Source organism: Neoarius graeffei, chromosome 18, assembly GCF_027579695.1.
Source record: "Neoarius graeffei isolate fNeoGra1 chromosome 18, fNeoGra1.pri, whole genome shotgun sequence".
NCBI classification, from domain to species: Eukaryota; Metazoa; Chordata; class Actinopteri; order Siluriformes; family Ariidae; genus Neoarius; species Neoarius graeffei.
Window position 1 is genome coordinate 62,560,002 of NC_083586.1, and position 14,500 is coordinate 62,574,501.

A 14,500-nucleotide genomic window follows, 5' to 3' on the forward strand; every position below is an offset into this window, starting at 1 on the left:
GTGTCGATATAAAGCTGTCTGTTAGCTGAACGCTGCAGCTTTATATCTCCTGCAGGTTGTAATAACATTGTGATAAATTAATGCTAAACCACAAGAAGTGCAGAGTGTTACATTTCAGAGAAACTCTGGCCTTCCTCTTTCCTCCTAATTATTTGAGACAGGAAATGACATCATCAGCAGTGAACAAAGCAACATAAATGTTCGACTTACATTACAGGTATTTAGCAGACACTTTTATCCAGAGCGACATACAACATACCCAGAACAGCCTGAGGAGCAGTTGGAGGTCAGGTGTCTTGTTCAAGGGCACTTCAGCCATTCCTGCTGGTCCAAGGAATCAAACCAGTGACCTTTTGGTCCCAAAGCTGCTTCTCTAACCTCTAGGCCATGGCTTCCCCATGAGTTAGTAAATAATCATGTCGAGTTTCATGTGCTTTTGTTTAATGGTCAGTGTGGATGAGCATTAAATGGCATCATTTGTCTCACTGCCACAGTTAAACATCTTTATCATATTTGGTCATCATGAGCCTTGTGTGAGTGTGAGAAGAGCGCTGGTCTGAGGTCAGGTTTGTGAGCAACTTCTCAAGAAACCGGACAGGAAACTGACCCTGAATCAGCACTGAGCTACAGCGGAGCTTCAACACAATGAATAGTCTCCTACAATACAGTAATATTGTTTATAAAATGACAACATGTGGTGAAAATGTTGAGTAAAATCAGTTGCATGTTTCCTGAATAAATAAAAAAGAAAATAAACCATGCAATTTATTAAATACATAACATGTACATTATAAACATTGGGCCAAAGTGAAAGAAGAGTTTTAAGTGTCAGTGGTTTAGGTGTTTCTTAATACGTAGAGGGAGGAAGGACTTACTCAATCACAAAAGAGGAAGAAACCTGCAAACCAGTGTGAAATTTAAACAGCAGCACATTTGAACTTGGACAAGTTGAACAGTTTAAATCCTCAGAGCTGCTCCTCTTATTTCTGGTTTTCTCTCTCTGGATGCAGGAGATGAACATCTCTTAATGAGGTCAGAAAAGGGTTTTGTTTGTCTCATCTCATTATCTCTAGCCGCTTTATCCTTCTACAGGGTCGCAGGCAAGCTGGAGCCTATCCCAGCTGACTACGGGCGAAAGGCGGGGTACACCCTGGACAAGTCGCCAGGTCATCACAGGGCTGACACATAGACACAGACAACCATTCACACCTACGGTCAGTTTAGAGTCACCAGTTAACCTAACCTGCATGTCTTTGGACTGTGGGGGAAACCCGAGCACCCGGAGGAAACCCACGGGGAGAACATGCAAACTCCACACAGAAAGGGCCTCGCCGGCCCCGCGGCTCGAACCCAGGACCTTCTTGCTGTGAGGCGACAGCACTAACCACTACACCACCGTGCCGCCGGGTTTTGTTTGTTTTATAGTAATTTATTCAGTTTGAATTTTATAATTGTATTACTTGTTTATTCTCTTATGAACTGAAATTAAACTGTGCATTTTTCATAATTTATAAAACAAAACACTCTCAGAGTAACACAAGACTTTCCCCATTCAAAGTAGATTAATGACTTACACACACACACACACACACACACACAATGTGAAATGTATTTTTGTGTCCTGTGCCCCCCCATGTTGTTTCATTATTGTATTGCTTTTACTTTTGCAAATAACAGCTATTTTATCTCATTTTACTGATTTGATTAAATGATTCCTGTAAATTGAGTTTTGTGAGCTTTGATTCAGTTGATTCATGACTCAGTGGGAGACACATCCAAACACTGTGTACAGTAAAGGAAGGAAATGATTCAAAAATTTACATTAATGTTGATGAATCAGAATTTTTTAAACTTTTTATTTTTTTTTTTACATTTTTTTACTCTGAATTATTCTGCAAAAAGTATCTGATTCGTACGCATTTGGGAATCGATTCATTTGATTCACTTAAATGATTCTTTTAAAAAAAGAGTCTCACATGAGTGTATCCATTGTGCATCGTATATTAAAGAGAGGATTTACAAATATTTTATTTACTCCATGTTATTCCTCACACACTGAACTGTACAACACATGATGTCTGGAATGGAGTTAAAAGTGCTGACTGCAAAGTCATCTGAAATTTAAAAAAAAATTTAAACTATTCATGGCATTCTCCTCTGTCTCACAAGAATAATATAATGCGGACAAGATGTGATCATGTTGATGTCCTGAGGGTCGCTCTTCTCCGTTTTGGGACCGTTTTCCTCCCTCTTGAGATAAACAGTGCGGCCCTGCGGAAACAGGAAACAGCCGAACGCGAGGGGCTTTAACTAATTAGCATAACTATGGAACTGCGTCACACCAAGATGGCGACGCGCAGAAAACATCACTCACCAATCTGACGCGCAGACTCAGACTCACCAATCCAAGACAAGTGCTGCAAATTCTTCGTCAGATTTCGCGCCCGTTCCATCCGTCAGTTGATTCCACCGGTCGATCTGTCCCTTCACGAAAATTCTTGTGGACAACCTTTTGGTTTCTGTTGCTTTTCTGGAGTGCTTTCTTTCTGATTTACTTTCATATTTTTCTTTTCCGCTGGCGGGAGGGCGGAGTCCACCATGTTTGCCCTCGCCGATTTGTTTTAGTTAAAAGTAGGTCAGACACGCCCCACGGTGGTCACGTGATCTTGTTGCTCACTTGCTTCAGCAATCTCTGGAATCGTAAAATGAGAGACGCTTTTTATCTCAGCAAAACATTTACACACAGGATCCACGGTGTGTGTGTGCAGCAGCGAAACATCTCAACTCCAACAGCAGTAGAAATAGAACATTTTACCCAGAATTCAACTTTGCAGACAGAACCTTTAATGTCCCTGCGGGTGTAAACCCACAGCACTTTGCTTTACATTTACAGGGTTCCCACTCGAAGTCCAATGTCAAGTTCACTGACTTTCAGTTACTAAAACAGCTGGATTTCCATGACCTATAATGAACAGAAAAACAGCTGCCTTTATGCTGAACAGACAAAAACCAGCCACAGTTTTTTAAACCCATCAGTTTGAGCTTTATTTACGAATTCACAGATGTTTTCAGGACAGAAATTAGTTTTCGCTGCTTAAACCCAGTGAAATGCTGCAGGGAAAATATTACCCTTTTACCAAAATGGCAGCGAAAATTTCAACATGATCCAAACAAAATCTCCTGACTTTCCATGACTGGAATAGACTTTTTAAAATTCCATGATATTCCAGAAATTCCATGACCCGTGGGAACCCTGTAATTATGAACACACCACAGATTTAAGGGCGTTTTTATGACATTAAAACTGAGCATTATTTTCTCTCTGTGATGATGATCCAGGCAGCAGTGATGACGTCACTCGGAATGACTCCTCCCCTTTCTCTGCTGTTACTGCTCATGGTTTCAGGTGAGTCATTTGAAAATGTGCGCTGTTTATTTTTATGCCTCCGCCACCGTAAGGTACAGGAGGCATTATGTTTTCGGGTTGTCCGTTCGTGCATCCGTCCCGAAACCTTGTGAACGCAATATCTCAAAGACTAATGAAAGGCATTTCACCAAACTTTCACCATTTGTGCGCTTTGGGACAAACATGAACTGATTAGATTTTGAGATCAAAGGGTCTAAGGTCAAGGTCACTGTGAGGTCAAGTGTCTGTCCGAAAACCTTGTGAACACAATATCTCCAAGGCTGATACAAGTAATTTCACCAGGTCAAGATTACTGTGAGGTCAAATGTCCATCCCCAAATCTCAACTTAATAAGGCGTGTAGTCTACCGGGCGGAGGCATCCCCATCTAGTCTAAATATATAATATACATGTTCATATTTTTGATGGAGCCTTGAGCTTTATGTCATTAGTGTTTGTTCAGCAGTTCGGGGTTAACTTCCTCTTTTCTGCAGCTCTCTCCCTCTCTCCTCCCCCCTTTATCTCTCTCTCTCTCTCCCCCCTCCCTTTTACTGCTCTCTCTCTCTTTCCTCCCCTTTAGTTCTCTCTGTCTCTCCTCCCCCTCCCTTTTACTGCTCTCTCTCTCTGCACTGCATGCTGGGAGTTTGCTGGTGGTCAGTGTGGTGATGTTGGTTGAGAGTTTACATTTTTCTTTCTAACTTTTTTGCTTTTCTTTCTTGTAGTATTTACTAATTGTTTTGTAGTGTTTGTGGTTTGGTTGTGTGTGTTTGTGGTGGGGAGGGCATCCTCTGGGATGCCGTCCCTGTCCCTGAAACATGGGATTAGGATGGTACCGCAGCCCATGGTACCGGTAGAACAGGTGCTGCTCGCCGTCGGAGAGCAGGTGGGCTATGAAAACATCATATGCGCCTCCCGCATGAACAAGGCAGTAGTCGTGTTCATGAAGCCCCGGGAGCTCGTTAATCAGCTCATAGAGAGCAACATTTACATCGATAATGAGTTTGTGCAGGTTTCCCCGCTGGTGGCCCCTTCCGTCCGGGTAACCGTGTCCGGAGTTCCCCCGTTCATTCCGAACGAGGCACTGGAGCGAGAGCTAAAGCGCCTCAGGAAAGTCGCAAGCGGTTTCCGGACGGTGAGTTTGGGCTGTAAGGAAAACAAATTAAAACATGTTCAGTCTCTCCAGAGACAGGTGTTTATGTTTTTGGACTCTCCAACTCAGACTACGTTCAGACTGCACCCTGAAACGACCCATATCCGATTTTTTTTGCCCATATGCGACCTGTAACCGATTTGTTATTGACAATCTGAACGACACAGATCTGATTTTTTCACATGCGACCCAGGCCGCTTGGATATGTGGTCCTAAATCCGATGCATATCCGATATTTTCACATGTGACTGCAGTCTGACCGGACAGGTCGCATTCATGCGACCTACACGTCATCAACAAGAGACAAACGTCACTATTCTGCGTTGGCTAATCCCGCCTCTTTGGTGGAAAACAACAACATTTATACAGTTTTCAGAATTTAAATAGACTTTTATAGAATTGATCAAGCTAATGGTGGATTTGGTAGGGACCTGGATGTTGATCTGTTAGCCTGATTAAATAAAACAGTTTCTATAACTGATTTACAACTTAAACCATCCTGTATTACAAGATTATAAGATTGTTCTGGAAATTTCCAGTAATTTGACACCTTCGGTCTCATTAGTCTGCTGTTAATCAGATTATTGTGTGAGTTCCGCCGCCGCCACAAAAACCACATCGCCAGGTCTCGCCTCATCTCCATCGCAAACTGCACTGGTGTTTCTGCACCTTGAGCCAGCGCTGAGAGAAGCTGCAGAATTCAGCTGGCTATAAACAATCTAAATAAATATTTATAAAAATGTAGAAAAAGTTTATTAATATGACGAAATAAATATGTGCAAATTATTAAGCCTGAATTAAGAGTTTGGTAATACAGCGGCCGTATCCCAAATGACTGCCTACTGAAGCTCGAGTGCACTATATAGAGTTTAAAAATCCATTACTTCCTAGTAACATGTAGTGCACTTATATAGAAATTAGAGAGACATTTAGGAGTCAACCCTCGTTACCAGGCTACACGTTTTCATTTCAGTTCAGAAACAAAAACACACACGAGACCTCACACTTTAACACTAACCAGATAATTAAACAAACAAACAAAAAAGAAATCATTAAACTTGAAGAGTGCGCTTTTTTTTTTTTAAGTATTACGTAGATGTGCTTATTACGTGTCAATTTGCACATGCGGGACACTTTTGGGTCGTTTTCCATTCATACTGGAGATCGCATACAAGTCTCATATAATTGGTAATGTGAACGGCCTAACAAAAAAATCGGATTTCACAACAAATCGGATATGGGTTGTTTCAGGTTGCAGTCTGAACGCAGTCTCAGACACTGGATGTTTCCTTCCGTGTGAAGCATGAGGAAGGGTTTTACATGGTGTACGCGAGCTCGGGAAACATGAAGTGTTTTGAGTGTGGAGATGTGGGACGTAAAATAATTCCCTGTCCACATAGACAAGTAGAACCAGCGGCTAAAACTGCTAGTGGGGAAAGGAGTGGCGTGACTTGCACCGGCGAGGGGGGCAGCAGTGAGGCTGCAGGGACTGACAAGGGGGAAGTGGGGTAGCGCTTGTGACTGACGGTAGAGAAATGAACAGCGTTATGGCTGACGGTAGGGAGGTGAGAAGCGCAGTGACTGGCGGTAGGGAAGTGAACAGTGTTATGGCAGACGGTAAGGATGTAAGAAGCGGTGTGACTGAGGGTAGAAAAGTGAACAGCGTGAGGGCAGACGGCAGGGAGGTGAGAAGCGGTGTGACTGACGGTAGGGAAGTGAACAGCGTTATGGCTGACGGTAAGGAGGTGAGAAGCGGTGTGACTGACAGTGAGAAGGTGGGCAGTGGTGTCGCTGTGGTGACTGATGGTGGGAAAGTGAGCAGCGATTGGCCCGCCCTATCTGAATCTGCTCCGCCTGCTCAAACTGAGGCCGGAGGCTCCGTGTCTGCAGATCCGGATGCCGGTTGCTCTGTGATCGGGGCTGCTGGTAGTAGCGGTTCAGTGGAAACAGTAGAGGCTGAACAGAGCAGGGCGGAGCCGGGAGAGGTCGGTGTGGGGGTCTGAGCAGGGTGCAGAGTCTCCGGTTTTACAGGAGGCTGTCAGACCCGACAGTGAGACAGAAGAGGTGACAAAGCCGGGCGGTTGTTATGGTGACAGTGTGACAGATATGGAATGTGACTCTGACTCTGTTTCTATAGTGGACAGCATTTCCCAAAGCGAGGACCTTTATTCCCTTGAGGAGATTAATAATTTTTTGGATGAGACTGGGGAAAAAAAGCAAATGTTAAAGATTATTTTCCCGATGTTGAAAAGTTTATCAAATTAGTTACCACACTTCAAAGAGTTGCTGGAATGGATTTACTGGATGGAAAGAAACGTTCTCAGTTAAAGTACGTCACTGGTCTGAGGAAAGGGTTAAAAGAGTCTAATGCCGCTTTTCCACTACAAACGCGGCTGAGCCGTGCCGTGCCGAGTCGAGCTGAGTCGGGCTGAGCGGGGCTGTTGGAGTTGCATTTCGACTACAACCGCGCTGAACCGTGCTGGCTGGAAGTGGGTGGACACATTGGGTGGAGTTAGCGAAAGTGGGTGGACGTCACGTGGTGTCGTTAAGCAGCGCAAACAATGACATCAGTGACAGTGGCGGAACAAGTCAGAGCCGGGCCGGGGGCGGGGCAAATGACCGGGCACTTTATTAAAGCTTATCATAACATCATTTTAGGCTACAAAATGTCCGCAACTGCGGTGTTTACCAATTTCAACACTACCGGGTGCAACTATGTTATTTAGTACATCAAGTCCTTCAAACGAACATGTAACTCAGAAACAAAAAACATTAGGATACTGTACATGGCTCATAATAAAACATCAATAGCCTATACTGCGCACATTATTTGAAGGGCATACGAATGAGCGCTCAGAGGTTGCAACGGTGACAGGAAGATTCAGAAATAAAAGGAGGGCGGTGCAAACCTCACTGAATGCACTGTGTTTACCAATTTCAACCCTACGGGGTGCAACTATGTTATTTTGTACATTAAGTCCTTCAAACGAACATGTAACTCAGAAACAAAAAAACATTAGGCGACATACTGTACATGGCTCATAATAAAACATCAATAGCCTACTGCGCGCATTATTTGAAGGGCATACGGCGAGCCTTGCGCTCCGCGAACTCGTCCACGATGCTCTGTATGTCACTGATTCAGTGAGCTTTTAAGCGGTAGTCTCACGACCCGGAGAGTAAACAATAAACATGGAGGACATGGAGTCGTTAGTGTTGCTGGTCTTGGTGCTGTGGCTTGTTGTCACCGACAACGCCAACAGATACTGGCAAGAGCGTATAGATGAGGCGAGGCGCATAAGGCTTCAGAAATTCTCGTAATTCGTAATTATTCTCCTTCCGGGTTTGCGGTGTTTACAGATCCCAGCGCGCTCGCGGGGCGTGTGTGGGCATGTGAGGACACTCCTCCTCACCAATCAGTGCACAGGGGAGTGTCTGCTCACGCCCCCAACCTCAGTCAGCACGGTTTGGCTCGCTTCAGCCCCACTCCAAAACGGTGCGAGTTTTAGGGGCTAAGCAGGGCTGAAACGAGCTGAGTCGTGCCGGTTTTTGGTAGTCGAAACGCGAGCCGTGTCGGGCTGAAGTGAGCTGAAGCGAGCTGAAGTGAGCTGAAAAAGGGTAGTGGAAAAGGGCCATAAGAGTAGAATCATTAAGAAAATGAAACTCAAAAAAAAGTTTTCAATGAATGCACAGCACTGGGTGTTTCATCTCTGCTGGTTCTTTCTATCTGTCTCTTTACTGTTCTCTTTATCCTTCAATATGCAGGGGTTAAGAGTCGCTTCTTTAAATATAAATGGGGAAGAGATGAACAGAAAAGAGTTTTATTATCTGAAGTAATCAAACAAAAAACCCTGGATATTATTTGATTACAGGAAACACATAGTCGAATAAAATAGCTTTAGTGCTCTTTCTCTCTCTCCCCCTTTAGTGCAATCTCTCTCTCCTCCCCTTTAGTGCTCTGTCTCTCCCCCCCTTTAGTGCTCTCCCTCTCCCCCTTTAGTGCTCTCTCTCTCTCCCCCCCCCTTGAGTGCTCTCTCTCTCCTCCCCTTTAGTGCTCTCCCTCTCTCCCTTTCGTGCTCTCTCTCCCTCCCCCCATTAGTGCTCTCTCTCTCCCCCTTTAGTGCTCTCTCTCTCCCCCTTTAGTGCTTTCTCTCTCCCCCCCTAATGCTCTCTCTCTCCCCCCCTTAATGCTCTCTCTCTCTCTCTCTCTCTCTCTCTCTCTCTCTCCCCCTTTAGTGCTTTCTCTCTCCCCCCCCTTAATGCTCTCTCTCCCCCGCTTAATGCTCTCCCCCCCCAGCCTTTAGTGCTCTCTCTCCCCCTTGAGTGCTCTCTCTCCCTCTTTAGTTATCTCTCCCTCCCCCCTTTTAGTGCTCTCTCCCTCCCCCCTTTAGTTCTCTCTCTCCCCCCTTTAGTTCTCTCTCTCCCCCTTGAGTGCTCTCTCCCTCCCCCCTTAGTTATCTCTCCCTCCCCCCCTTTAGTGCTCTCTCCCTCCCCGCTTTAGTGCTCTCTCCCTCCCCCCTTTAGTGCTCTCTCCCTCCCCCCCTTAGTGCTCTCTCTCCCTCCCCCTCTTAGTGCTCTCTCTCTCTCTCCCTCCTTTAGTGCTCTATCTACCCCCCTTTAGTGCGCTCTCTCTCTCCCTGCTTTAGTGTTCTCTCTCCCCCCTTGAGTGATCTCTCCCTCCCCCTTTAGTTTTCTCTCCCTCCCCCCCTTTAGAGCTCTCTCCCTCCCCTCTTTAGTGCTCTCTCCCTCCCCCCATTTAGTGCTCTCTCCCTCCCCCCTTTAGTGCTCTCTCTCTCCCCCGTTTAGTGCTCTCTCTCTCCCCCCTTTAGTGCTCTCTCTCTCTCTTCCCCTGTTTAGTGCTCTCTCTCTCTCCCCCCTTTAGTGCTCTCTCTCTCTTCCCCCATTTAGTGCTCTCTCTCCTTCCCCCGTTTAGTGCTCTCTCTCCCTCCCCCAATTTAGTGCTCTCTCCCTCCCCCACTTTAGTGCTCTCTCTCTCTCCCCTTTAGTGCTCTCTCTCTCTCCCCCTTTAGTGCTCTCTCTCTCTCTCCCCTTTAGTGCTCTCTCTCTCTCCCCCCCTTTAGCGCTCTCTCTCCCCCCTTTAGTGCTCTCTCCCCCCCCTTTAGTGCTCTCTCTCTCTCTCTCCCCTTTAGTGCTCGCTCTCTCTCCCCCCCTTTAGTGCTCTCTCGCTCTCCCCCCCTTTAGTGCTCTCTCTCTCCCCCCCTTTAGTGCTCTCTCTCTCCCCCCCTTTAGTGCTCTCTCTCTCCCCCCCTTTAGCGCTCTCTCTCCCCCCTTTAGTGCCCTCTCCCCCCCCTTTAGTGCTCTCTCTCTCTCTCTCTCTCCCCCTTTAGTGCTCTCTCTCTCTCTCCCTTTAGTGCTCTCTCTCTCCCCCTTTAGTGCTCTCTCCCCCCCCTTTTGTGCTCTCTCTCTACCCCCTTTAGTGCTCTTCCTCTCTCCCCCCTTTCGTGCTCTTCCTCTCTCCCCCTTTAGTGCTCTCTCCCTCCCCCTTTAGTGCTCTCTCTCCCCCTCTTTAGTGCTCTCTCTCCCTCCCCCCCTTTAGTGCTCTCTCTCCCTCCCCTCTTTAGTGTTCTCTCTCCCCCCTTGAGTGCTCTCTCCCTCCCCCCCTTTAGTGCTCTCTCTCTCTCTCTCTCTCTCTCTCTCTCCCCCTTAGTGCTCTCTCTCTCTCCTTCCCCCCTTTAGTGCTCTCTCTCTCCTTCCCCCGTTTAGTGCTCTCTCTCCTTCCCCCGTTTAGTGCTCTCTCTCTCCCCCCTTTAGTGCTCTCTCTCCCTCCCCCTCTTTAGTGCTCTCTCTCCCTCCCCCTCTTTAGTGCTCTCTCTCCCTCTTTAGTTATCTCTCCCTCCCCCTTTTAGTGCTCTCTCCCTCCCCCCTTGAGTGCTCTCTCTCCCCCTTGAGTGCTCTGTCTCCCCGTTTAGTGCTCTCTCTCTCCCCCCTTTAGTGCTCTCTCTCCCCCTTTAGTGCTCTCTCTCTCCCAACCCCCTTTAGTGCTCTCTCCCTTCCCCCATATAGTGCTCTCTCCCTCCCCCATTTAGTGCTCTCTCCCTCCCCCCATTTAGTGCTCTCTCCCTCCCCCCATTTAGTGCTCTCTCCCTCCCCCACTTTAGTGCTCTCTCCCTCCCCCCTTTAGTGCTCTCTCTCCCTCACCCCCTTTAGTGCTCTCTCTTCCCCCCCTTTAGGGCTCTCTCTCTCCCCCTTTTAGTGCTCACTCTCTCCCCCTTTAGTGCTCTCTCTCTACCCCCCTTTTGTGCTCTCTCTCTCCCCCCCTTAATGCTCTCTCTCTCCCCCTCTTAATGCTCTCTCTCTCTCCCCCCCATAATGCTCTCTCTCTCCCTTTAGTGCTCTCTCTCTCTTCCCCTGTTTAGTGCTCTCTCTCTCTCTTCCCCTGTTTAGTGCTCTCTCTCTCTCTCCCCCCTTTAGTGCTCTCTCTCTCTTCCCCCGTTTAGTGCTCTCTCTCTCTTCCCCCGTTTAGTGCTCTCTCTCCCTCCCCCACTTTAGTGCTCTCTCTTTCCCCCCGTTTAGTGCTCTCTCTCTCCCCCTTTAGTGCTCTCTCTCCCTCCCCCCTTTAGTGCTCTCTCCCTCCCCCCCTTTAGTGCTCTCTCCCTCCCCCCCTTTAGTGCTCTCTCTCTCTCCCCGTTTTGTGCTCTCTCTCTCCCCCCCCCTTTAGTGCTCTCTCTCCCTTCCCCCTTTAGTGCTCTCTCTCTCTCCCCCTTTAGTGCTCTCTCTCCCTCCCCCCCTTTAGTGCTCTCTCCCTCCCCCCCTTTAGTGCTCTCTCCCTCCCCTCCTTTAGTGCTCTCTCCCTCCCCCCATTTAGTGCTCTCTCCCTCCCCCCTTTAGTGTTGTCTCTCCCTTCCCCCTTTAGTGCTCTCTCCCCCTTTAGTGCTCTCTCTCTCTCCCCCTTTAGTGCTCTCTCTCCCTCCCCCCCTTTAGTGCTCTCTCCGTCCCCCCCTTTAGTGCTCTCTCCCTCCCCTCCTTTAGTGCTCTCTCCCTCCACCCATTTAGTAATCTCTCCCTCCCCCCTTTAGTGCTCTCTCTCCCTTCCCCCTTTAGTGCTCTCTCCCCCTTTAGTGCTCTCTCTCTCTCTCCCCCCTTTAGTGCTCTCTCTCCCTCTCCCTTTAGTGCTCTCTCCCTCCCCCCATTTAGTGCTCTCTCCCTCCCCTCCTTTAGTGCTCTCTCCCTCCCCCCATTTAGTGCTCTCTCCCTCTCCTCCTTTAGTGCTCTCTCCCTCCACCCATTTAGTAATCTCTCCCTCGCCCCCTTTAGTGCTCTCTCCCTCCCCCCTTTAGTGCTCTCTCCCTCCCCTCCTTTAGTGCTCTCTCCCTCCCCCCTTTAGTGCTCTCTCCCTCCCCCCTTTAGTGCTCTCTCTCCCTTCCCCCTTTAGTGCTCTCTCCCCCTTAATGCTCTCTCTCTCTTCCCCCGTTTAGTGCTCTCTCTCTTCCCCCGTTTAGTGCTCTCTCTCCCTCCCCCCCTTAGTGCTCTCTCCCTCCCCCTTTAGTGCTCTCTCTCCCTCCCCCCCTTTAGTGCTCTCTCCCTCCCCCCCTTTAGTGCTCTCTCCCTCCCCTCCTTTAGTGCTCTCTCCCTTCCCCCATTTAGTGCTCTCTCCCTCCACCCATTTAGTAATCTCTCCCTCCCCCCCCTTAGTGCTCTCTCCCTCCCCCCTTTAGTGCTCTCTCTCCCTTCCCCCTTTAGTGCTCTCTCTCTTCCCCCGTTTAGTGCTCTCTCTCTCTTCCCCCGTTTAGTGCTCTCTCTCCCTCCCCCACTTTAGTGCTCTCTTTCTCTCTTCCCCCGTTTAGTGCTCTCTCTCTCTCCCCCTTTAGTGCTCTCTCTCCCTCCCCCCTTTAGTGCTCTCTCTCTCCCCCCCTTTAGTGCTCTCTCCCTCCCCCCCTTTAGTGCTCTCTCCCTCCCCCCATTTAGTGCTCTCTCTCTCTCCCTGTTTTGTGCTCTCTTTCTCTCCCCCCTTTAGTGCTCTCTCTCCCTTCCCCCTTTAGTGCTCTCACTCCCCCTTTAGTGCTCTCTGTCTCTCCCCCTTTAGTGGTCTCTCTCCCTCCCCCCCTTTAGTGCTCTCTCCCTCCCCCCCTTTAGTGCTCTCTGCCTCCCCCCATTTAGTGCTCTCTCCCTCCCCCCTTTAGTGTTCTCTCTCCCTTCCTCCTTTAGTGCTCTCTCCCCCTTTAGTGCTCTCTCTCTCTCTCCCCCTTTAGTGCTCTCTCTCCCTCCCCCCCTTTAGTGCTCTCTCCCTCCTCCCCTTTAGTGCTCTCTCCCTCCCCTCCTTTAGTGCTCTCTCCCTCCACCCATTTAGTAATCTCTCCCTCCCCCATTTAGTGCTCTCTCCCTCCCCCCTTTAGTGCTCTCTCTCCCTTCCCCCTTTTGTGCTCTCTCTCTCTCTCCCCCTTTAGTGCTCTCTCTCTCCCCCCCTTTAGTGCTCTCTCCCTCCCCTCCTTTAGTGCTCTCTCCCTCCCCCCATTTAGTGCTCTCTCCCTCCACCCATTTAGTAATCTCTCCCTCCCCCCTTTAGTGCTCTCTCTCCCTCCCCCCTTGAGTGCTCTCTCTCCCCCCCTTTAGTGCTCTCTCTCTCCCCCCCTTTAGTGCTCTTTCTCTCTCCCCCCTTTAGTGCTCTTTCTCCCTCCCCCCTTTAGTGCTCTCTCTCTCCCCCCCTTTAGTGCTCTCTCTCTCTCCCCCCCTTTCGTGCTCTCTCTCTCTCCCCCCCCCTTTAGTGCTCTCTCTCTCTCCCCCCCTTTAGTGCTCTCTCTCTCTCCCCCCCTTTAGTGCTCTCTCTCCCCCCTTTAGTGCTCTCTCTCCCCCTCTTTAGTGCTCTCTCCCTCCCCTCTTTAGTGCTCTCTCTCCCCCCCTTTAGTGCTCTCTCTCTCTCCCCCCTTTAGTGCTCTCTCTCCCCCCCCTTTAGTGCTCTCTCTCTCTCCCCCCCTTTCGTGCTCTCTCTCTCTCCCCCCCCTTTAGTGCTCTCTCTCTCTCCCCCCCTTTAGTGCTCTCTCTCTCTCCCCCCCTTTAGTGCTCTCTCTCCCCCCTTTAGTGCTCTCTCTCCCCCTCTTTAGTGCTCTCTCCCTCCCCTCTTTAGTGCTCTCTCTCCCCCCCTTTAGTGCTCTCTCTCTCCCCCCCTTTAGTGCTCTCTCTCCCCCCCTTTAGTGCTCTCTCTCTCTCTCCCCCTTTAGTGCTCTCTCTCTCCCCCCCTTTAGTGCTCTCTCTCCCCCCCTTAGTGCTGTCTCTCTCCCCCCCTTTAGGACTCTCTCTCTCCCCCCCCTTTAGTGCTCTCTCTCCCCCCCTTAGTGCTCTCTCTCTCCCCCACTTTAGTGCTCTCTCTCTCCCCCCCTTAGTGCTCTCTCTCCCCCCCCTTTAGTACTCTCTCCCCCCCTTTAGTACTCTCTCTCTCCCCCCTTTAGTGCTCTCTCTCCCCCCCTTAGTGCTCTCTCTCTCCCCCCCTTTAGTACTCTCTCTCTCCCCCCCTTTAATGCTCTCTCTCCCCCCCTTAGTGCTCTCTCTCTCCCCCCCTTTAGTGCTCTCTCTCCCCCCCTTAGTGCTCTCTCTCTCCCCCCCTTTAGTGCTCTCTCTCCCCCCCTTTAGTGATCTCTCTCTCCCCCTTTAGTGCTCTCTCTCTCTCCCGCTTTAGTGCTCTCTCTCTCCCCCCTTTAGTGCTCTCTCTCCCGCCTTTAGTGCTCTCTCTCCCCCCCTTTAGTGCTCTCTCTCTCCCCCCCTTTAGTGCTCTCTCTCTCTCCCCCTTTAGTGCTCTCTCTCTCTCCCCCTTTAGTGCTCTCTCTCCCCCCCTTTAGTGCTCTCTCTCTCCCCCCCTTTAGTGCTCTCTCTCCCCCCCTTTAGTGCTCTCTCTCTCCCCCTTTAGTGCTCTCTCTCTCTCCCCCTTTAGTGCTCTCTCTCTCCCCCCCTTAGTGCTCTCTCTCTCCCCCCCTTTAGTGCTCTCTCTCTCCC

General features: G+C 49.4%; 2 protein-coding genes across 2 annotated transcripts in view; both read left to right on the forward strand.

The window, feature by feature from the left end:
* LOC132865815 (B-cell receptor CD22-like) overlaps positions 1-14,500 on the forward strand; it is a 78,813-nt gene that overhangs the window by 35,662 nt on the left and 28,651 nt on the right. The gene's annotated exons all lie outside the window — the stretch shown is intronic.
* LOC132866424 (B-cell receptor CD22-like) overlaps positions 948-14,500 on the forward strand; it is a 37,859-nt gene continuing 24,306 nt past the window's right edge. Inside the window, exons 1-2 of the mRNA XM_060899185.1 lie at positions 948-1,032; positions 3,340-3,406. Of these exons, the coding sequence (XP_060755168.1) occupies positions 3,349-3,406 (58 nt within the window). The 5' untranslated portion in view covers positions 948-1,032; positions 3,340-3,348. The remainder of the gene's footprint in view (positions 1,033-3,339; positions 3,407-14,500) is intronic.